This window comes from Capricornis sumatraensis, chromosome 2 (genome assembly GCF_032405125.1).
Source record: "Capricornis sumatraensis isolate serow.1 chromosome 2, serow.2, whole genome shotgun sequence".
Lineage (NCBI taxonomy): Eukaryota > Metazoa > Chordata > Mammalia > Artiodactyla > Bovidae > Capricornis > Capricornis sumatraensis.
Genome location: NC_091070.1, coordinates 46,078,274 through 46,101,579, shown reverse-complemented (window position 1 = coordinate 46,101,579; position 23,306 = coordinate 46,078,274). Strand labels below are relative to the sequence as shown.

General features: G+C 36.6%; 1 protein-coding gene across 1 annotated transcript in view; it reads left to right on the top strand.

Moving 5' to 3' along the window:
- The window catches only part of WDR72 (WD repeat domain 72), a 196,419-nt gene that overhangs the window by 115,027 nt on the left and 58,086 nt on the right, over positions 1–23,306 (top strand). The window contains exon 17 of the mRNA XM_068992495.1: positions 2,981–3,176. Within this exon, the coding sequence (XP_068848596.1) occupies positions 2,981–3,176 (196 nt within the window). The remainder of the gene's footprint in view (positions 1–2,980; positions 3,177–23,306) is intronic.

Sequence of the window (23,306 nt, the reverse complement as noted above, 5' to 3'; positions counted from 1 at the left end):
CATGTCTCTGAGTATTGATCTCACACTGAGCACAAAATGTATATTTTGAATTTGCTTCCAACTGGCTATGTGCCAATCTGTATTCACTTTTTAAGTTCTGTGGCTTTGATAGTCCTGCTCATTGCAGTAAATATGTTTTATCCTGCTGTTTCTACTTCATCTTGTTTTTTAATGATACTCATATTAATTATTCCTGCAGTATATATTTATAGTGACATATATGTTAAAAAGTTCCAAAATTTAACAATTATAAAATATGGTCAATCTAATAATTAGACATATTAACTGAAGTTCCATAAATCTCTGTATATTTTTAAGAAAGAATATTGATCCAGGTTGTTATAGAATATTATATCTGGTAGATAGAGGACATGCTAAAGCACAGTAAATCACAGTCATGAGAGGGCATCCATAATCCTGTGGGAGCATATGGCCAATCTGCCCATTCCGAGGGACAGACCATAGTCTGGATGTACTACAGGTCCAAGGGTATCCTCCAATATCTTCCTGATTTTTAAATGTAGAAACAGAAGCAAGTTCCATACAGCTTTCTGTGATTGAAAGCTCTCATCTTAACCTCTCTCAGCAACACATACTGTTGTTTTGGGGTTTCGGCTTTTTTTTCTTTTATTGAAGGATAATTGCTTTACAGAATTTTGTTGTTTTCTGCCAAATAGCAACATGAGTCAGCCATAGGTATACATATAGTCCCCTAAAGTCCCAGAGAAGTACATAACTTGTCAAAAGTCGCGTTTGTAAAAACTATCATCGTCAGAACATAAACTTGGACATTCTCATTTCAGATTGATACCTCTTTCTCTTTATACCATACCGTTCATATCTTGGAGGCAGTGCTATCAAATAAAATGTGTGATAACATTAAAATGACATAAATTCAATGATGTAAAATTATCCATGAAAATAATTAATACAGGTTGTCCACTCATAATATCTATATGATAAGTGTGGTTTTCTTATTGTGATCTAAAATACTATGTTAGTAGATATATAGCTAACAGTTAATATATGTTTCAGCATATAGTAGTTAATAAGTCATCAGTACCATAATGTGTAGAATTTTATGTTGTATTCATGGTATGCAACAGCTTTCCCAGTGTTGAGTATCTCATCACAAATATGCATGGGTAAGGATTATGTACCTTTATTGTAACAGGCAGTACTACAATGTTAATAGATCTGGTGTGCAGTAGTAAAATCACATCATTCATGAGCCTTTTTGCCACAACCCAAACAAGCATCTGAGTGGCCAAAAATAGGGGGATAATCAGTGATCAGGAAACTACTCTGATACTTTCTGGATGTTCCCTATATTTAAAACTCTAGAATAGAGTTTAGAATAGTTTCTTCTGCTCCTACTGTTTACTGAGCATCTGCCATCAGCATAAACTCTCTGAGTGTCCCTGGAGCCTAAAGGTCTCACAAGATTGCTGTTATTGTTTAGTTGCTAAGTCACGTCTGACTCTTTGTGACACCATGAACTGTATCACTCCAGGCTTCCCTGTCTTTCACTATCTCCCGGAGCTTGCTCAAATTCATGTCCATTGAGTCAGTGATGCTATCCACCAAGCCCATCCTCTGTCTCCCCCTTCTCCTCCCGCCTTCAATCTTTCCCAGCATCAGGGTCTTTTCCAATGAGTCAGCTCTTTGCATTAGGTGGCCAAAGTATTAGAATTTCTGGTTCAGCATCACTCCTTCCAATGAATATTCAGGGTTGATTTCCTTTAAGATTGATATCCTTGCTGTCCAAGGGACTCTTAAGAGTCTTCTCCAGCACCACAATTTGAAAGCATTAATTCTTTAGCACTCAGCCTTCTGTATACAACTACTGGAAACACCATAGCTTTGACTCTACAGACTTTGTCGGCAGAGTGATGTGTCTGTTTTTTAATATGCTATCTAGGTTTGTCATAGTTTTCCTTCCACAGAGTAAGTGTCTTTTAATTTCATGACTGCAGTCACTGTCTGCTGTAATTTTGGAGCCCAAGAAGATAAAATCTGTCACCTTGTTCCCATCTGTTTGCCATGAGTGATGCGACCGAATGGCATGATCTTAGTTTTTTGAATGTTGAGTCTTAAGCCCGCTTTTTCACTCTTCTCTTTGACCCTCATTAAGACATTCTTTAGTTCCTCTTTGCTTTCTGCCATTAGAGTGGTATCATCTGCATATCTGAGATTGTTTATATTTCTTGATTCCAGCTTATGACTCATCCAGCCTGGCATTTCACATGATGTACTCTGCATGTAAGTTAAATAAGCAGGGTGACAATATACAGCGTTGGCATATATATTCCTTTTCCAATTTTGAACCAGTCTGTTGTGCCATGTCCGGCTCTAACTGTTGCTTCTTGACCTGCACACTGGGTTCTCAGGAGATAGGTACAATACCAATCCACTTTACCACCACTGGATGCCTCATGATAAATATTCCCCTTCCCTCTCCCCTCAACTGTGGTTCTTGACTGGCTATGTACAATAACTGGAAGGCAGGCTTTGCAGTATTTTAAGCCACATGAAACTATTTACACATATACACAGTTTAGAGATGTATTATTTAAGTTTTGTCTTTAATTTTCTGTATTTTTTAAATCAAGTATGTTAAATTGTACTTGGCATTCAGAAACTAAACTTGTCTTTAAGAACAATGTGATATATTCAAATTTTGTTTTTTGGTGAAAATGAAAATATTTTATGAGAAAGAATAGAGAATGCCTTTAAATTTTCCTTTTATAATCTCTTGAGCTTTTTTTTTTTTAAAAAAAAAAAAAAGAACAGTATGATGACTTGGATGCTAGTTTCCAGTAACTACACTTCAGTTGTTTCAGATAGTAATTCTGGTGGAATGGAGCATTATAATTTATATGAGACATTCAAATAAAAATTCCAGGCTTGGAGGTCTATATAAGACCCCGAGCATTTGTGGACACTAAAAATAATTCAGTTTAAAAAATAAATTTTACAGGTAACTGAAGCAATACAAGCTGTTCTTTTGGCAGAAGTTCAGAAGCACATGAAGACTTTAAGAAAGACACCAGTCAACAGTGAACTAGAGTCTGTGGCAAAGAATGGTGACTATGAGATGATGCAGATGCTGCCAAAGATCGAATGGGCCAAGGAGCCTGAGTTACAGTGTACTACAGACACTTTTCCTCTGCAAAGTAAGTGCAAAATTTATTGGCAAGCTCTTTCATCAGAACTTTTTCTACTCCTCAGAGCATGTTGAGAATATGAGTTCACAATAAATCATTTCTGCAAAAGCCAAGCTAAGTGCCCTGTTTCTGACCTATTCTGCTATCAATTTCCTCATAATTGTCAAGTTTCTAATTCTAAATTATAATTAATATTTTACAAAACAAAATTTATGTTCTTTATTTAAATGTTTTAAAGTTAAGACAGTAAAAATGAAAACAGAAGTAACAATAATAGCTTAATGGGACATATATTATAAGAATACTCTGCTAATAACGGGTCCTAAATTTGTGTTCATTTGATAACATGATAATAGCCATGTGCTGTTTTTTTGGGGGGGGGGGTAAGAAATGAAATAGAAATTAAAAGTAAACTGTTCTGTAGTTGGACCACTTGATTCATTCTGTAACCAATTTTATCACTGTAACTTTATAATCACAGTGTTTATGGTTTTGACTAGAAAGTGAGTCTAAATTTCTGCTGTATAATGTTATCTAACTTTTTAGCCTGTTATCTGTGACTTAAAAATGAAAATTAAAAAATAGTAAAATTAAGCAAAACTTTGATTTTCAACTTTGTTAGTAAGCTTTTGATGAAAAAATAAACATATAATATTATTATATATATTTCTCAGGAAAACATGTTACAAATTTACATGTTTCAGATTGTTAAAAAATTTTAGATACTTCTTTTAGCTCTTTAAAAGAGATTTTATTTGGGACTCAGAAATGTTGCTATATTTAAAATGTTAAATCTTAAAACAGGTATTATTCTTAAAAATGCATTATATTTATTTCTTCTTATTATTTTTATAAGATTACTGATTCGAGAGCACTATGCAGTGAAAGAGGATATGTAGCAGAAAAAGGCTTTTTCAAAGAAGACCAAAGATCAAAATAGATGGACTATTTCCTAGTGCCAAGAAAGTCACTGAGGCTGGTAAATTCAGATAGTAATTTGTTAAAACTCAGTGGTGATTTCAAGTCACTTAGCTTTAATTATCTGGCAAATTACTCGCTTTAAGGCCTTCCTGTTTGTTCATGTCACATAATTGTATTTGTATTACACCTTTCAAACAAGAAGTAGAAAAATTCCTTTCTAAATTAATTTCACTGACTACATTTGTGTTCTTGATTCATTTGGAGAGACACCTGTAGTGTCTCTCCAAAAGTAGCTAGTGTCATTCATCACGTGATAATTCTCACTTGGTGGTATTTCTGTTACTGATCCCTAGTGTCTAATTTATCCGTTGGCCCATAAGCCTCATTTCTTGGCAGGCTATCAAGGTGAAATTTTTATGAATTTTGCCATCAAATGGCTTACTCATTATTTGAAGTTTCATCAGATTGGGGCCTCTCGTGAAACTTCATAATTGAGAATTATTAATTCTATGGAACTGAATCTTACTGTACTAAAGAATCTAGATCTTAATAAGTATTGTCTATCTTTATCATTATTGAGTGATCCTTTAGAAAATTTAGGATTAGCTGTGATAAGAATTGGAACACAAAAATATTAAAACTACTTGATATATGTTGGTGGATTAAATTTAGAATATTTTATTTAAAATAAGTATAATATTTTCACAAATAATAAGTATATATTGTCCTGGGAAATAGTCCTTATATGAAAATATTAACTCCAATTGCAAGTATATAGAAAGCAAGTAACAAGCATTGAAGAGAAAAATTTGCAAGCAATAGTATATTGGATACTAACATTGCCATTTTTCCCCTTTTGGAAAAAATAAACAAAACTAATTTTAAAACTATTCAGAGGAGCTAAGTATAATTACAGGAAAAGCTTTAGATCTTTACTAGTGGTATACACTACACTACTTGATGGAATTTTTAAAAATAAATAACTAAAAAGCTATTTTATTTATCTCAGACATCCTGATTCAAAGGTTAAGAGGATAATATAGGTGGTATTCACCAAATATGATTATACCTCAAATTTTATAGGCAGATTTACTTAGCTTCAGTGTGACTGCAACATATCATTTTATCAAATATTCTTATGATAAATGGTTTATATTGTTTAATTTTATCAGGTCCTTGCTCATTTTTCCTCTATGAGTTTCCCATTCCCCCTACTTGTTTTTGTTTGTTTTTCTATTTTTGTTTATTCTTTCTTGGTTCCTTTCTTGCATTTTATTTGTAAATCATTTCAAAAGTAACATGAATTTTTTGTATAGATACTCATAAACTTCTTTTATGTTGGGTATAGTATGTTTGGCTTATTAGTGCTGTGGTAATATGACAATAATATTAATAGATCATAAGGAAAATAATATTAACAGCAACAGTTATTGCACTCTTACTATGTTCTAACAGCTGAAAAGAACGACTATCTGAGGAAGAGAGATTTCCATGGTGCTACCTAGGCTTTTCCTGACATAAGCCTCTATCAATATTTAGGTTAACATACTAATTATGTATCTTTCTCATACACATAGAAATAAATAATATTTGGAAAAAGGTTCATCACCATACTGGGTATCTTGAATGCTTCTAGCAGTGTATCTCTTGCACTTTGAGACATGCTTCCTATTATTATTTCATTTTTTAAATGAATAAACTGGACTTAAAGAAGGTATATGACTTGTTCACAGTCACCAAATTACTAAAAACAAGGAAACAATTCTAGATATTCTCTTAAGCACTCATTTCATCCAGTAAGCTGCATTTTCCACACTTGCAGCATGAAGGAAATTTGCTCTAAATCAGCTTGATCTGAAAATTGAATAATTTATTGAGTGGTTTTCTTAGATTTTTATTCCTCTCTCATAAATCATACTTTCTATTAACAAAGAAAATGCAGAATGTTCAATCGTTGCCATCACAGCCCTCATAAAGAAAATCACCAGGTTTCTTGAAAGGTTTGTACATGAGATGGAAATCAGGAAAGTGAGAACTGAAGCACAATGTGTGTTTGCACTTTATTATTTTGTATCTTATTTTTCAGTGTTTTCACTTGTTACATTTCACAGCTTGTATTTTATTTGAGGTCTTAATATTTGTGAATCAGTATTTTATAGGAGATCTGTGAATTTTATCTGAGTTTACAGTTTTATAGCAATCACACTGTGATCTACTTGAATCTCTTTAATAAGAAATTGTATAATTAGCACTCACATTTGAGGTTAAGATTTAATACTTTAAAAAACAGCAATGGTTTCTATTATTAAAAAGCCTTAGAAAGCTATTTCCCTTGACTTTCTAAAAAATGTTATTTGGATCAGTTTAAGCAAGTACTCTGAATTGTTTCATTAAATAAATTGGTTGAAATAGAAATGGAGTCTTTGTAGATAAAACTGTCACCATAGAATTACTGGCTGAATTTAAATTCATGTTAAACTGTGTGGTTGTGAAGATGATACATCAAATAAGAGTATTGTAAATAATCTTTATAATTTGCATTATTTTCAAAGTCTTATCTGCAAAGTTAAATAATGAAAATGTGCTCTTTAAGTAAAACCATTATTTTATAGTAAATCAAGGTATATTTAACAGAAAAGTTTTGTGATCCTGGTGGCCATCAGTAGAAGAACTGGCATAGGACAGTTTTCATCTGCTTGTTGAATATCTCAGAAGGAAATCTGTCTAGTTGTAGAAAGGCTTTGAAATATAGTATCTGACTACCTCACAGGGAAACTCTTACCTGATATTGTTAGTTATGGTAAATACATCTTCCTTTTCCTTTGAGGCCTTCAGGTTGAGAAGGCCAATGCATTCTTAAAGGCACAGGAGTAATTTAGAAAAAATCTGTGTAAGGCAAGTGAGCAAGGAGCAGAGAAGTAATGGGGGATCATCATAGAATGCCTTTTGTGTATCAGACTGAGGTCTTAAGCTTTCTCTCTGAGATGGGAGAACAGACAATAGGCACATATTTTAATGGAATCTCACTACTTAAAGTTCAGGGCCATGAGCAGAAGCTGGGAGAGCCATATAATGCTAATCCAAATGATGGCAGCTTGGAACAAATATGGTGGCTTGGTTGGAGAAGGTGAGAAGTGATCAGATTTTGAATGTATATACAGGTGCTGTGCTCAATTGCTCAGTTATGTCTGACTCTTTGCAACCTCATAGACTGTAGCCTGCCAGGCCGCCAGGCTCCTCTGTCCATGGGATTTTCCAAGCAAGAATACTGAAGTGGCTTGCCAAAGTATTTGCTGATGAAATGGATATGGAGGAGTGAAATAATCAAAATCTATACTTGCATTTTTTTCAACAAAAATATCCTTGATCCATAGATTGACCTTGGTGAGCTGATTTGATTCCTATGTTGGGTAGTACAGTATCCCATAGGATATTCTGGGTAGAGAATGGAAGATTCACTTCCCAGAAGGCTGCCTCTCCTATCTTCAGTTTCAAGTGTCCCTGCTCAGATGACCTACAGATTTTATTTTCTAGCATTAACTAAAGTAACTCTCAGATAATAAGCAAAAGTTTCTAGCCAAGAAACTATGATTGAAGATAATTCTAATAATGCAATCTTAAGCAAAAAAGGTGTAAATGGCACTGTTGTGTGTATGTGTGTGTTAATGTTCTGCTTTTGAAATTCTTATTTTTGCGTATATTTTAGAATGGACTTAATGTTGATATACTAATCAGATGTATATTATTTATAAACAAACATACATGTACTGGTGATGCATGCATCAGAGTTCTTTGTATTTTCTGCAAGAAAGTATCCCAATCACAGCCTTTGGGTGGACTCAGTTCAGTTCAGTTCAGTTCAGTTGCTCAGTCGTGTCTGACTCTTTACGACCCCATGAATCACAGCACGCCAGGCCTCCCTGCCCATCACCATCTCCCGGAGTTCACTCAGACTCACGTCCATCGAGTCCGTGATGCCATCCAGCCATCTCATCCTCGGTCGTCCCCTTCTCCTCCTGCCCCCAATCCCTCCCAGCATCAGAGTCTTTTCCAATGAGTCAACTCTTCACACAGGTGGCCAAAGTACTGGAGTTTCAGCTTTAGCATCATTCCTTCCAAAGAACACCCAGGGCTGATCTCCTTCAGAATGGACTGGTTGGATCTCCTTGCAGTCCAAGGGACTCTCAAGAGTCTTCTCCAACACCACAGTTCTAAAGGATCAATTCTTCGGTGCTCAGCCTTCTTCACAGTCCAACTCTCACATCCATACGTGACCACAGGAAAAACCATAGCCTTGACTAGACGGACCTTAGTCGGCAAAGTAATGTCTCTGCTTTTGAATATACTATCTAGGTTGGTCATAACTTTTCTTCCAAGGAGTAAGTGTCTTTTAATTTCATGGCTGCAGTCACCATCTGCAGTGATTCTGGAGCCCAAAAAAATAAAGTCTGACACTGTTTCCACTGTTTCCTCATCTATTTCCCATGAAGTGATGGGACCAGATGCCATGATCTTCGTTTTCTGAATGTTGAGCTTTAAGCCAACTTTTTCCCTCTCCTCTTTAACTTTCATCAAGAGGCTTTTTAGCTTCTCTTCAATTTCTGCCATAAGGGTGGTGTCACCTGCATATCTGAGGTTATTGATATTTCTCCCGGCAATCTTGATTCCAGCTTGTGTTTCTTCCAGTTCAGCATTTCTCATGATGTACTCTGCATATAAGTTAAATAAGCAGGGTGACAATATACAGCCTTGACATACTCCTTTTCCTATTTGGAACCAGTCTGTTGTTCCATGTCCAGTTCTAGCTGTTGCTTCCTGACTTGCATACAGATTTCTCAAGAGGCAGGTCAGGTGGTCTGGTATTCAGCGAACTAAAATGGACTGGAATGGGTAAATTTAACTCAGATGACCGTTATATCTACTACTGCAGGCAGAAATCCCTCAGAAGAAATGGAGTAGCCATCATGGTCAACAAAAGAGTCCGAAATGCAGTACTTGGATGCAGTCTCATAAATGACAGAATGATCTCTGTTTGTCTCCAAGGCAAACCATTCAATATCACAGTTATCCAAGTCTATGCCCCAACCAGTAATGCTGAAGAAGCTGAAGTTGAACAGTTTTATGAAGAACTACAAGACCTTTTAGAACTAACACCCAAAAAAGATGTCCTTTTCATTATAGGGAACTGGAATGCAAAAGTAGGAAGTCAAGAAACCCCTGGAGTAACAGGCAAATTTGGCCTTGGAATGCGGAATGAAGCAGGGCAAAGACTAGTAGAGTTTTACCAAGAAAATGCACTGGGTGGACTCAGAAGGCAGCTATGACAAGCTTTTGGTTATGAAGGGATGGTAACTTGATATTCTGTACTGCATACTGTGCTAGCTCCAAAACTTTGAATACATCTTTATGTATCACTCCTCTATGCCTCTGTGTACTGATCCATGAATTGGTGGTACACAGAGAACAAATTGGAAATCCCCAGTCAAAGACCATAGTATATCAGATGCTATGGGTGAGTTTGCAGGAACACATCAAAGCAGTACCTAACCCAGATTTGAGGTCAAGAAGACTTCTTTGAAGAAGAGATGCCTAATGCAAGACTTGAAAGATGAACATAATTTAGCCAAGCAAAAAAAGCTGGAGTAGGAGAAGGCAGCTGTTTCAAAGACCACTGAAGACACTTACACCCTTTTCTTTCTCCCAAGAATTATCTGATCCATACATGCATAAATGTGGAACCTGAACATTAAAGAGAAACCAATACATCCTTAATTTCTTCTCTGGAGAGCATGTGCCCTTTTTGAATCTCATTGTGCCAAAGCCTTCCTCTCCTAATTAAAGTGAAAGTGAACTCACTCAGTCATGTCCGACTCTTTGTGACTCCATGGACTGTAGCCTACCAGTCTCCTCCATCAATGGGATTTTCCAGGCAAGAATACTGGAGTGGGTTGCCATTTCCTTCTCCAGAAGATCTTCCTGACCCAGGGAATGAACCCAGGTCTCCTGCATTTTAGGCAGACGCTTTCCCATCTGAGCCACCAGGGAATTCTGAGTCCTCTAGAATAGCAATGATAGTGATAGTGATGATAATAATAACATCTAACACCGATATGGCTTAGTATGTTCTAAGTGCCTCATGTACCTTAAATCATTTGATTCGGGCAACAGTTCTATGGGGATAGGTAGTATTGTTATTACTTTATTGATGAGAAACTAGATACAGAGAGGTAACTTTCCCAAAGTCTATCTGAACAAGCAACAGAACCAAGAGTTAAACCCAGGCATCAGAATCTGGGTTCTTCATTACTCTCTGGCATTGCTTTCCAATTAAACACTCTTTTCCTTTCAGTTCAGTTCAGTCGCTCAGTCGTGTCCAACTCTTTGCGACCCCATGAATTGCAGCATGCCAGGCCTCCCTGTCCATCACCAACTCTCGGAGTTCACTCAGACTCATGTCCATCGAGTCAGTGATGCCATCCAGCCATCTTATCCTCTGTCGTCTCCTTCTCCTCCTGCCCCCAATCCCTCCCAGCATCAGAGTCTTTTACTATTTCTTAATTCATTAATATTTACAATGTGTCTCCTATATGACAGTTACAGAGATAGGTATTGCCCAGGTCGAGGATCACAAGGCTGCAGAACCACAAACATTTGGTATAACAACAGAGGAAATGCTCTCTTGAATCAACTAATGAGCAAATATCAAATAACTAATTTCTATTAACCTTTGGATGAGATACTATAAGCTATTTCACGAAAGATGCACTTAACATTAAATAGCTTTGTTTGGAATATACATTTACATACGTTTTAGTGGTTACAACGGAGACAGCAATGGCACCCCACTCCAGTACTCTTGACTGGAAAATTCCATGGGCAGAGGAGCCTGGTGGGCTGCAGTCCTTGGGGTCGCAAAGAGTCGGACGCAACTGAGCGACTTCACTTTCACTTTTCACTTTCATGCATTGGAGAAGGAAATGGCAACCCACTCCAGTGTTCTTGCCTGGAGAATCCCAGGGACAGGGGACCCTGCTAGGCTGCTGTCTATGGGGTCGCACAGAGTTGGACACGACTGAAGTGACTTATCAGCAGCAGCAGTGATTACAAATTAGAAGGTTTTATGCTTGGGAACTGGAAATGCCAACTGGTAAATAGTAGATATGAAAAAGATTTGGCATATACATATTAGTCAAAAGGTTGGCAGTATGAGAGAAAGAGGAAATATAAATTTTCATTTTTATAGATTAATTCAAATTATATACTAGACAATTGTATTTAAATATCAAGATATTCATGTTGAATGATGAGGAGTTTGCATATGATAAGCAAATAATTTAGCTAGGGTACATTACATACCTTTCAAAAAACACTGTTGTCATTTGGGTTTAACATATGTTCTGTCTTATTTTTTGCTTCTTGCAAAATAGATGGGGAATTTTTATCATTTCCCTTTCTCCCTATATAAATCCTGAACTTCTCCACTGTTTCTTCCCTCTCTGAATCATCTTTAAGATTGCATCGCCTCAGAAAGACTGATAGAGCTCACTGCTCTTTTTACCAAAGTAGTTTCATCTTTCACAGAGATTGAGATTGATGGTTTTCATCTTGGCATATGAAGAACTAGAGTGTTGCATCATCCTTTTTCCTCATGAGCAATCAGAATGCCAACCTGGCCCAGACAGTAGCATCAAGGAATTGAGTTAAATATTTCCTTGGTGACAGTTGTGTGGGCACCAATTTATCGATTATTGTCTGCATGCCCATTTAAATTTATTGACAAAGGAAAAGTGATCTAGATTCTGTCCCTGAAATCAATGTATTTTACACGATTGTTCTCCAAACTGAGACTGGCCTCCCAACACTGACCTCTCAAGGACGAGGTCGGGTCTATTTATCTTTTTTCCTCCCATCACCTGGGAGGGTCCTTCACCTAGTAGCTGGTAATAAGTGATTATTGAGAGGATGGATGAATGGATGGACCACAGAATCTTTAGCTCCTACTAAAGATTCAGCCAATTTCTAATTAGTAATAGAAAAAGAAGACAAGAAAAATCAGCTGATTGCTTTCCTGTAGCGGCCAGATATAGCCTGAATACACACATGAAATCATTTTCTAAGCATCATCACCCCAGGATTATGTGTGTGCACATGGAAAGCTCACAAAAAATTAAAAATAAGACACATGAATGAATCTCACTTGTAACCATTCCAAAGCTTCTTTCCTAATGGTTGATTATTTAGCTCTTCATTACTCATTTTGTCATGACTGGGTTTCAATCTGATGTTTTTAGAGAGCCTGGAGACTTGCTTGAAACTCGTCTTCTTATTCTTCATTCAGCTACAGCTTCTCTGTGGAAGTATTTAAGGAGCTGCTGTGTCAAACACTATTTCTTCAGTGTTTGGATTCATGTCCTGGGTTCTGACTCATCTGTCTCTTCTTGAATTTCTGGTTCATTTGTGATCTCTTGTAGCCAACAGCTCTCTAAGCTAGAGTTCTGCTTACAACCTGACTCATTTGGGTCAGCCTCCTCCCTGTTGACTCCATTTCTACCTCTGAGCCTGGCACCTTGTGTGATATTAGTTTCTATCTTAAATGCAATGCCATTAGTCAATATGCATATGCATTCCTAGTTCTGGAAACAGTTTTGATACAACTAAATTCCCTGAGAGAAAAAGCAGGGATTTATCAGTTTTGTATTCTCAACAGAGAGTACAGTGTCTAGCACACGGCAAGGCAACTGTTAGAGAAATGGTGGTTCAAGGAAAAATTATCCATATGTTCTTATGTCATTCAGTTCAGTTGCTCAGTTGTGTCCAGCTCTTTGAGACCCCATGGACTGCCGCACACCAGACTTCCTTGTCCATCACCAACTCCCAGAGCTTGCTTTCCATTGTGTCGGTTATGCCATCCAACCATCTAATCCTCTGTTGTCCCTTTCTCATCCTGTATTCAATCTTTCCCAGCATCAGGGTCTTTTCCAATGAGTCAGTTATTTGCTTTCTTTATAGTCCAATTTTCACATCGATACATGACTACTAGAAAAACAATAGCCTTGATTAGATGGACCTTTGTTGGCAAAGTAATGTCTCTGCTTTTGAATATGCTGTCTAGGTTGGTCATAGTTTTTCTTCCAAGGAGTAAGTGTCTTTTAATTTCATTGCTGTAGTCATCATCTGCAGTGATTTCAGAGCCCAAGAAAATAAAGTCTGTCTCATGTCATTGGAGTATCCCATTCCATCAGAATGTCATTCACCTTGCTGACAGCACCCTTAATTTACCATTTTAACTTGTCAATATATCTGTCCAATTTTCAGCCTTAGAACAATTTTAATAACTTGTTGGCCAGGAGAAATATCAATAACGTCAGATATGCAGATGACACCACCCTTATGGCAGAAAGTGAAGAGGAACTAAAAAGCTTCTTGATGAAAGTGAAAGAGGAGACTGAAAAAGGTGGCTTAAAGCTCAACATTCAGAAAACGAAGATCATGGCATCTGGTCCCATCACTTCATGGGAAATAGATGAGGAAACAGTGGAAACAGTGTCAGACTTTATTTTTGGGGGGCTCCAAAATCACTGCAGTTGGTGATTGCAGCCATGAAATTAAAAGACGCTTACTCCTTGGAAGAAAAGTTATGACTAACCTAGATAGCATATTTAAAAGCAGAGGCATTACTTTGCCGACTAAGGTCCGTCTAGTCAAGGCTATGGTTTTTCCAGTAGTCATGTATGGATGTGAGAGCTGGATTGTGAAGAAAGCTGAGTGTCGAAGAATTGATGCTTTTGAACTGTGGTGTTGGAGAAGACTCTTGAGAGTCCCTTGGACTGCAAGGAGATCCACCCAGTCCATTCTGAAGGAGATCAGCCCTGGGTGTTCTTTGGAAGGAATGATGCTAAAGCTGAAACTCCAATACTTTGGCCACCTCATGTGAAGAGTTGACTCATTGGAAAAGACTCTGATGCTGGGAGGGATTGGGGGCAGGAGGAGAAGGGGACGACCAAGGATGAGATGGCTGGATGGCATCACGGACTCAGTGGATGTGAGTCTGAGTGAACTCTGGGAGTTGGTGATGGGCAGGGAGGCCTGGCGTGCTGTGATTCATGGGGTTGCAAAGAGTCAGACACGACTGAGTGACTGAACTGAACTGAACTGAAACATTTCTTATTAACCATTTACTATGTCTAAGGTTCAATGTAAGGTACTACAAATCTTTTATTAGATCATTTCATACATTTCTTGCATATACTTCTAAATAGTTTATATCATCTGGCACTCTAATTTCTTGTTTATTCGCCTTTCTTTCCCACCTCTCTGAACTCCTTGAGGGCAAAGTTTGGAATTTATTCATCTTGTGCTTCTAGCAGGTAATGTACTATGTGCCTCCTGATGGGTGCTCATTAAAGTGTGTTGCCTACATAAGTGGAGGAATGATAAATGACAGTGACAGACATGTATCAAAGAACTGTGGTATAAGAATGGAAGAAATGCTAAATAATATGCTAAATGTCTATAGGTAGGAAGGGAATAGAAAAGGTCATTATAGGGACAGTGATGGTTTTCTTCTAAAATGTTAATCTGCAGGCATTTTTTTAAAGTTTATTTTTCTTAGTTCAGGGGCAAACTAAATATCTGTCTAGAGAGTTACCAGGAAAAATTAATGCCAACAGATGTCTGATGGCAAAAAACAAGGCAACCCAGGAGAATAAGCCACAGGAAATGAAGACAGCTAATTCAAAGAAGAGTTGTTACTTTTTTTTCCTTTTACCTGATACAGATGATCATGGGCCCTTTATTCATATCTATGCAGGAGTGCCTGTCATCCAGCCAGGCAGCCCTGCTAATCTGGGCCAATATAAAAGTTCCCCTTAGTAACTGAATATACATAAGAATACGGTAACTGTGAACAAGCTTCCAGCCTTTTGGTCAGAATTTAGTTGGTCTTAAATTTTAGAAACTTTAAGTGTGGTGTTTCTCAGCTCTTTTCAGTCCTAGAATGGAGTGAAATATTGCTAACAATTTCTAATATTCCCTTTCTAATTCTAAAATGAAGTTCATAAGTAATAAAACCTACCTCACAAATAATTTATACACAATTTAAAGGGTTCATAATAAAAATATGTCAATAGGTAAAAGCTTGGGCATGACCATACTAAAAGATACAATAAAATGCTGACTGGGAAACATTTCATTGCTGAAATGACAGCTGCAGATGCAGGCCTGCACAGGCATGGTGGTGCTGTCAGTGACACTGATGTCCAGATGGATTTGGGTTAGTATCCTTCCTAGAAAACTGAAGGTACAGTCAAAGCTTTGAAAGATCCCTATGTGTAAAAGAAAGTTAGTTACTGGACTCAAGAAATTATAAGCAGGGCTTTCCCTTCTGTGAACGTCCAGTGGAAAACTTGAAAGCCATGTGAAACACCAGGATAATTTTTTCATTGTGAAGGACCATCCTGAGCACTGCAGGACATGCCCACTAAATGCCAGTGATTATTTTCACCTTTTCCAAAATCATTGGGGAAAGCAAAGGTCCCTTGCCTCAGCAGTTTCCAAAGTCTTCCTCCAGGGGGCAGTACCAACCCTGCTGACAACCAAAGCCTTCAGACAGGGATTCTATACATTCTGAGGCCTTTCTTTGTTTCTGTCCTTTGCTCTTTTGAAAACGCAAAGGGAGATAATGGATTAAGAACCCCCAACTAACTCAAGAAGTTCTTTCCTTAGCTCCTCTGTGTTTGCTCCTTTCTTTGCACTTTACCCATGTTGTTTCTTCATTGGTCATAGTTCTTCCAAGGACATGTAACAAATCATCAGATTGCAGTTCCGTCTCCTTCATTAGATAAAGAACTTCTTACTCTGTCCTTTCACTTTCGTCTTTGTGTCCTCAAAGCCTGGCAGTGGATCTGGCATAGAATCAATGTTGTTGGGTGATTAAATGAAGAAGGCATGCTACTGACTACTAAGCATTCTCCAAGGAAGTCATTTTTAAAAAGTCCAAAATTTATAATTGAAATTAAATGATTATTTTACAGTAGAGAATAAACATAGCACATCTTAAAATTAAAGATTAGGTAACCTATCTCCTAATATGTCAACTGAGCAAAGCTGGAAATGAGAATAATGGATGGAAAGTGATACACAGGTTCATTTAAATGCTGGGAACATAATTCCAAAAGTTTGGCTTAGAACACACTAATTTTTGATATATCTTTTATATTAATTTTTATTGGCATATAGCTGTTTTATGATGTTGTGTTAGTTTCTGCTGTATAGCAGAGTGAATCAAAGTGAATCAGCTATATGTATACATATATCCCCTCTTTTTTGGATTTCCTTCCCATTTATTTAGGTCACAACAGAGCAATGAGTAGAGTTTCCTGGGCTATACAGTAGGTTCTCACTAGTTGTCTATTTTATACATAGTAGTGTATATATGTCCATCCCAATATCCCAATTCATCCTACCCTACATTCCCCCAGTATCCATACATCCATCCTCTACATCTGTGTCTCCATTTCTCCTTTGCAAATAAGTACATCTGCATCATTTTTTTTAGATTCCACATATAAGTGATATTGATACATCTTATCTTTAAAATCCAATATCCCATTGGTACTTAAAGTATATTAAAGAATTTTCTGAGAAGTTTATAACACCATGAAAATAGACAAGGTGTATCCCTTGGCATCTGCACAAGAATAGGAAATAACCAATCTGATCAGTCGTCCATCTGGTAGGTCCATACATCCATCTATTCACTCTACTTCTTTGAATATGTTATAGGTTACATGCTCTGTTTTCCAAGCTATCTACCGGGAATCTGAGAAGAATATGATATGATTTCTATTTCCAAAAGGCAGAGTCCTATAAACATAACAAGGCCACAGTGTGGTATAAGATAGAAAGCTCACCCTGCTGTGGAAGCATGGAGAGCCATTTGCCCATTTGCCTTGGGCTGATTTTTAGAGGCTTCACACAGGAGTAAATATTCATGTTTGCTTTGGAGGTAATGGTGTGGCAGACATGCAAAGATGCACTTTTTAGATCACTCTGCATGAGAGGACGATTTGCCCAGATGTGAGGAGTATGGCCAACTGACAGCTATTGGTACATCCAGGATTCATCCCTGAATTGGAGCAAAGGTCATACTCTTCCTGAGACAATGACTGAGCAAGGTGGTGGTACAAGGGGCTAGCTATTTCCCATTCAGACAGACCTACTCTGGTGACCAGTTTTGTCCTGGAGTTTCCACTGGGTTGATAAAGGCTGAAGCATTTATGTAGTAACCAGAGAGCTCCTTACCCAACTCTCTCCTTGCCCTTTTTCTTTCACACGTGTTACTCTCTAGTAAGCCTTTTGCATTTCTAACTCCATCCTTACATGTGCTTTTGGGAGGACCCAACTGCCTCCCATGGGAAAGAGTTTGGTGTAAGAAGGGTATTTCAGGCAAAAGGAGTAACCTGAGGACAGACACAGAGGTATACAATGTGGCCTGGTCAGTAAATAGGGATAAATTTGATGTGGGTAGGGAATAGGAAATGAGGATGCTTCAGTCTAGATGCAGAAGGTGAGACACCTAGAATGTAAAGGATCTGGCAATGGACTTTTTCTTGAAAGAAAAAGGGAGCCATTATAAACTATTTTAAGAGAAGTGAGGCATTTCCAGTGCAAAGTAGACAGTGAATAGAGCAGGGGATGCAAAGAATCTTTGTGTCCAAATTTTGTCAGTCTCTCTGTTCAGTGTTTATTTGCAAAGCAATACTTCTTTTTCTTACTTTTTCAAATCACTTCTTCATAAAACTAGGTTATTTAGATGGAACATTCGTGCTTCATGTCTCACATAAAGAAAGAAAGTATGCCTACATTACACAGAGGAGAGAAATTTTATCTCCCTGCTTTTAGACCAGATAACAGTGAATGTCCTTCAGGATCATCAGAATCCAGGTCATATTTGTGACACCTTCAACGTTGCTGTTCTTGGGGCTAATTTGAAGTTATTTCTCTTCCTTTATATTTGCCCTCTATCTGAATCCCCTACCCTTTCTGAGTCAGTTCTTAAATGTTTTCCAACTTGTATTTGTAAAATACTTGGTCTGATTTCTCATCTTTTTTGGGATGCATTTGGATCATTTACCATTTATAGACAAGTTTGGGTTTCACCATTGATTTTTTTTTTCCTTTTTCTGTGTGTGGATTTATGTAGACATTATTGACTTCCTTTACCAATATTCTTAACTGAAACATTATGACCACGCTTATTAAGTGTTTGCTATTAGATATTTTCTAGGAACGGGGTATATTATTTCTCTTTACCACATTTAAAAAAATTGATTTAAAGAATAGAATTTAGCAAAGCAAGGTAACTTTGAAATGTGCTTTTTTGTGTATTTATATTAATATCCAATGAATCATTTCAAAGGTTAAGCTTGATGATCCATCTCTTCAAGCTATCTACTTAAGTCTAGAGTCATTACATCACCTGCTTCCCTTATGCCATTGACTTATGTTTCTTTCAAACTGCTGAGATTGGGCAGTATCATTTATTTTTATATGACATACTCTGCACTATGAAACAGAGTTTCAGAAGGTAATGGTACAAATACCTGTAATACAATATAGAATTGCCTACTCACCTGAGTGATTCAGTAACATATCCATTAACACTTGTCTGGGGTTCTCATAATACTGAAAGAGAATGAAAGGTTTTAATCAGTCTTTTTTTGTAGCAAATAAGTCAGGGCAATTTCCAGGTAAGAATAGTATTCAGATATCATAATGTGTTTGTGTTTAATGTTGAGAAACGCAAAAGAGTTTATAGAATTTTCTTAGGGCTCTCCTATTTTAAGTTCTCCAGATTAGCTAAAGTCTATTCATAATGTACTGTGAAGAAATGTTTGTTTCAGGAATGCCAAAATATGTATTTGACCCCTATTTTCAGAAACTAAAAGAAGAAAAAGTGGATTACTTTCAAATAAAGTGAGCTTTTACCCATTTCAATGGAAGGAAAATTAGGGCATGAAAAACTTAAATATTTTGCTATGTTTATATGACTTGTTAGAAATTGGTCTTAGACTAAATTGCATGTTCCTGTTTGTTAATCTCAGATTCTTTTCTGTAAGTCCACACTGGTGGGGCATCATGTACAGGAAGGAATTTACAAAAGAGTAAGCTCATTTATTTATGCAAATTGATGTGTTTCCCTCTAGCTATATCCCTAGGAGGATATTCCCATTTTTATATTTGCAGTGGCTCATTTTAAAGGAAAATACTTTACATATTTTAAAAAGTGAGTTAAATTTTTCTACTGTTAATGGAAATCCACTTATGGTATTCATATTATAAAAACCAACTCAGTCAAAAATACAGTTTGATGAATGTAGCATCTTTATAAATTGAAGATAGTGATTTCATTTCTTCCATAGTAAATTTGCTTTAAATATTGGTTTATTATATATATTCACTTGTATTACAAATATTTCCAGTAAGCAAACACAAATCATTTTTATATTTAGCATTTAAAATGTATCTTAACTCCAACATTAAATCATCTATTAAATATTCAATTAAAGTGGGTTTTGATCCATTTTTAAAAATTAGTGGTCAGGTATTCGGGGAAACAAGCTTGCAAGATATTTCTAAAACACAATTCACTTCATTTCTTGTTCTGTATATTTTGTCAGAGAATGCCTTAATGTAACAGAAATCAGATTTGGTGTATATTTTTACACCAAATCAAATTGTACAGGCGCCACCCTCAGCTTTTTCCAAAACATTAGAAAGGATAAAATTCCACCATGATATAGCTTAAGAAACAAGTACGAGCCTGGAAGAAGTCCATACGTGGAAAGTAAAGCTACAGCAAGATATGTTTTACCGGAAAAACCTCATGTCTTACAACAAACACCATTACAGAACTGGATTTAAAAAATAAGTTTACTTGGCTGAATTATATCTTTTTCTGGAATCTGTATGTAAGGCATATATGCTGTTTTTAGTTATGTTCTACAGATATAAATCATACACATAAAAGGTACTGAAAAATGTAAGAATGAAACTGCAATATAGTAGTGACTAATGATATAAAGCACTTAGATGCTTCAGTTATAACAACTACATGAAGAGGGTGAAGGCATCATAAGTCATTTTATTTATTACAATTGGCAGGTTTCCCTCCTTAGTTGTATCGAATATAGTCTCACATTCCCTGTCTGCTCCTTGCCCAATCCTCAATTTCCCAAATTCACAAGCCATGATTATAAATTTTAATATTCTTAATCTATTCTTTTAATGGGTATCAGTAATCCAAAATTATTAATTCCTTTTATCAAATCAGAAATGAAAAGTCAAGTAAACCTTCATAGGCTTTTTTAGAACACAGGTTCTGAAATTTTCCATTTCTGATCGCTAGAAGAAAGAGCTGTGATTTGTCACTGTATACATAGTTGCTTAAATATCAGACCGTTTACTACAAAATGCTTTCTATGCTATAAAGTGAGCTAGGTTGTTTTCTCTGTCACATGGGATCTTCTGTGTGTGTGCTCAGTAGCCTCAGTCCTGTCCGACTCTTTGCAACCCCATGGATTGTAGCCTGCCAAGCTCCTTTGTTCATGGGATTCTCTAGGCAAGAATACTGGAGTGGGTTGCCATGCCATCCTCCAGGGAATCTCCCTGACCCAGGGATGGAACCCACAACTCTTGCATCTCCTGCATTGCAGGCAGATTTTTTACCCACTGAGCCACCTGGGAAGCCCATGGGATGTTCTATATAGTCATAATTGAGAATTTACAAAATATTAGAAAAACAAAGCCAAGTTTCACCAATAACTTCCATCTCATGTATAAAGCATAAACATCTCTAAACATTTTTTACCAATGACTAGCTTCTTTTTGTTATTTAAGAACTGATCTAAACTGGTGTTTTAAAAGTTTCATAAGTATCTGAATCTTTTGTAAAACTGAAACAATCTGTCAAATTCTATGAACTGTGAGATATGAAATTAAGATAGATGGGTGAGTCATATAAACCTTTGGTCTCATACTTTAGTATATCAGTTTGTATATACTGTAGTGAAAAAATTATGATTCATGTTAGTAAGCAGAATAGCACTTCAATAGCACTTGTTTGTATAATTTTACATGAGTGAAACTGTCTGCTACTAACAGTAAAACACATACATGCAACTTCTTTGATCAATGATACATTCATAAATTTAAATATAAATCAGAAATTAATCTTAGATCTGTACAGAAATATCTATTTGACAGCATAAATCAGTTTATTGTTTCCAAGTTTATTAAAAATTAGTACAAAATTTTGCCTTTTAAAATTACAGTTCTTTACCAATAGCTATGACGTATATTTTAAAGAGAAAAATTGAATCAGACAGTTATGAATTCCTTCTCAAAAAGGGCTGAAGTTCCATGGAAGGCAAAGTAGAAACCACTGGACTGGGTCATGTGGAAAAGAGCTATATCATTCCTCCTGTCCATTCCTGTGCCTACTAAAAAACTGCAGTACTATAACAAATACCCTAACTACCCCAATTTCATTTTTTTCAATGGACTTTCTAGTTGTATGCTTTATTTTTAAAAAAGAGACCAATCTTATAATTTGAATAAGATGAGCTATTGTCTGGCTGACTCCTTTATAAAACTGAAGCTATAAAACTGCATACCATGTCACCAAAGAATGCACCTTATACTTCCCAGTGCCTCAGTTTAGTGCCAGCTGGTGCCAAACAAGCTGCTGACTTGCACAGAGAGGAATTCCAGGAAGTCATCAGAGCGGGCCATTTTCCAATAATGCTCCCTGGCATGGACTCAGTTTAGAGCTCTTTTACAAATGGCTATTACACTGAGATCATGATGAGATTTCCTAGAAGTACACGCAATGCTTTTCACTGAAATTTACTAATTCAAAACTTTTTGTGAAAACAAAGATTTCCCCCTGAATTCTTAATGTCATATAACCATATGTCAGTACATTTGAGTGTGCCTTTAAGATATGAAAGTGCTTAGATCTCTTAGAGACAGGTTTTTAAAAATTAAATTAATTGGGATCTAATTAAAATTAAAAGCTTCTGCACAACAAAGGAAAATATACGCAAGGTGAAAAGACAGCCTTCTGAATGGGAGAAAATAATAGCAAATGAAGCAACTGACAAACAACTAATCTCAAAAATATACAAGCAACTTATGCAGCTCAATTCCAGAAAAATAAACGACCCAATCAAAAAATGGGCCAAAGAACTAAATAGACATTTCTCCAAAGAAGACATACGGATGGCTAACAAACACATGAAAAGATGCTCAACATCACTCATTATCAGAGAAATGCAAATCAAAACCACAATGAGGTACCACTTCACACCAGTCAGAATGGCTGTGATCCAAAAATCTGCAAGCAATAAATGCTGGAGAGGGTGTGGAGAAAAGGGAACCCTCCTACACTGTTGGTGGGAATGCAAACTAGTACAGCCACTATGGAGAACAGTGTGGAGATTCCTTAAAAAATTGCAAATAGAACTACCTTATGACCCAGCAATCCCACTGCTGGGTATACACACCGAGGAAACCAGAATTGAAAGAGACACATGTACCCCAATGTTCATCGCAGCACTGTTTATAATAGCCAGGACATGGAAACAACCTAGATGTCCATCAACAGATGAATGGATAAGAAAGCTTTGGTACATGTACACAATGGAGTATTACTCAGCCGTTAAAAAGAATTCATTTGAATCAGTTCTGATGAGATGGATGAAACTGGAGCCGGTTATACAGAGTGAAGTAAGCCAGAAAGAAAAACACCAATACAGTATACTAACACATATATATGGAATTTAGAAAGATGGCAATGACGACCCTGTATGCAAGACAGGAAAAAAGACACAGCTGTGTATAACGGACTTTTGGACTCAGAGAGAGAGGGAGAGGGTGGGATGATTTGGGAGAATGGCATTCTATCATGTATACTATCATGTAAGAATTGAATCGCCAGTCTATGTCTGACGCAGGATACAGCATGCTTGGGGCTGGTGCATGGGGATCACCCACAGAGATGTTATGGGGAGGGAGGTGGGAGGGGGTTTCATGTTTGGGAACACATGTAAGAATTAAAGATTTTAAAATTTAAAAAAAAAAAAAAGAATTTAGAAACTAACAAAAAAATAAAAAATAAAAAAAATAAAAAAATAATATTTAAAAATAAATAAATAA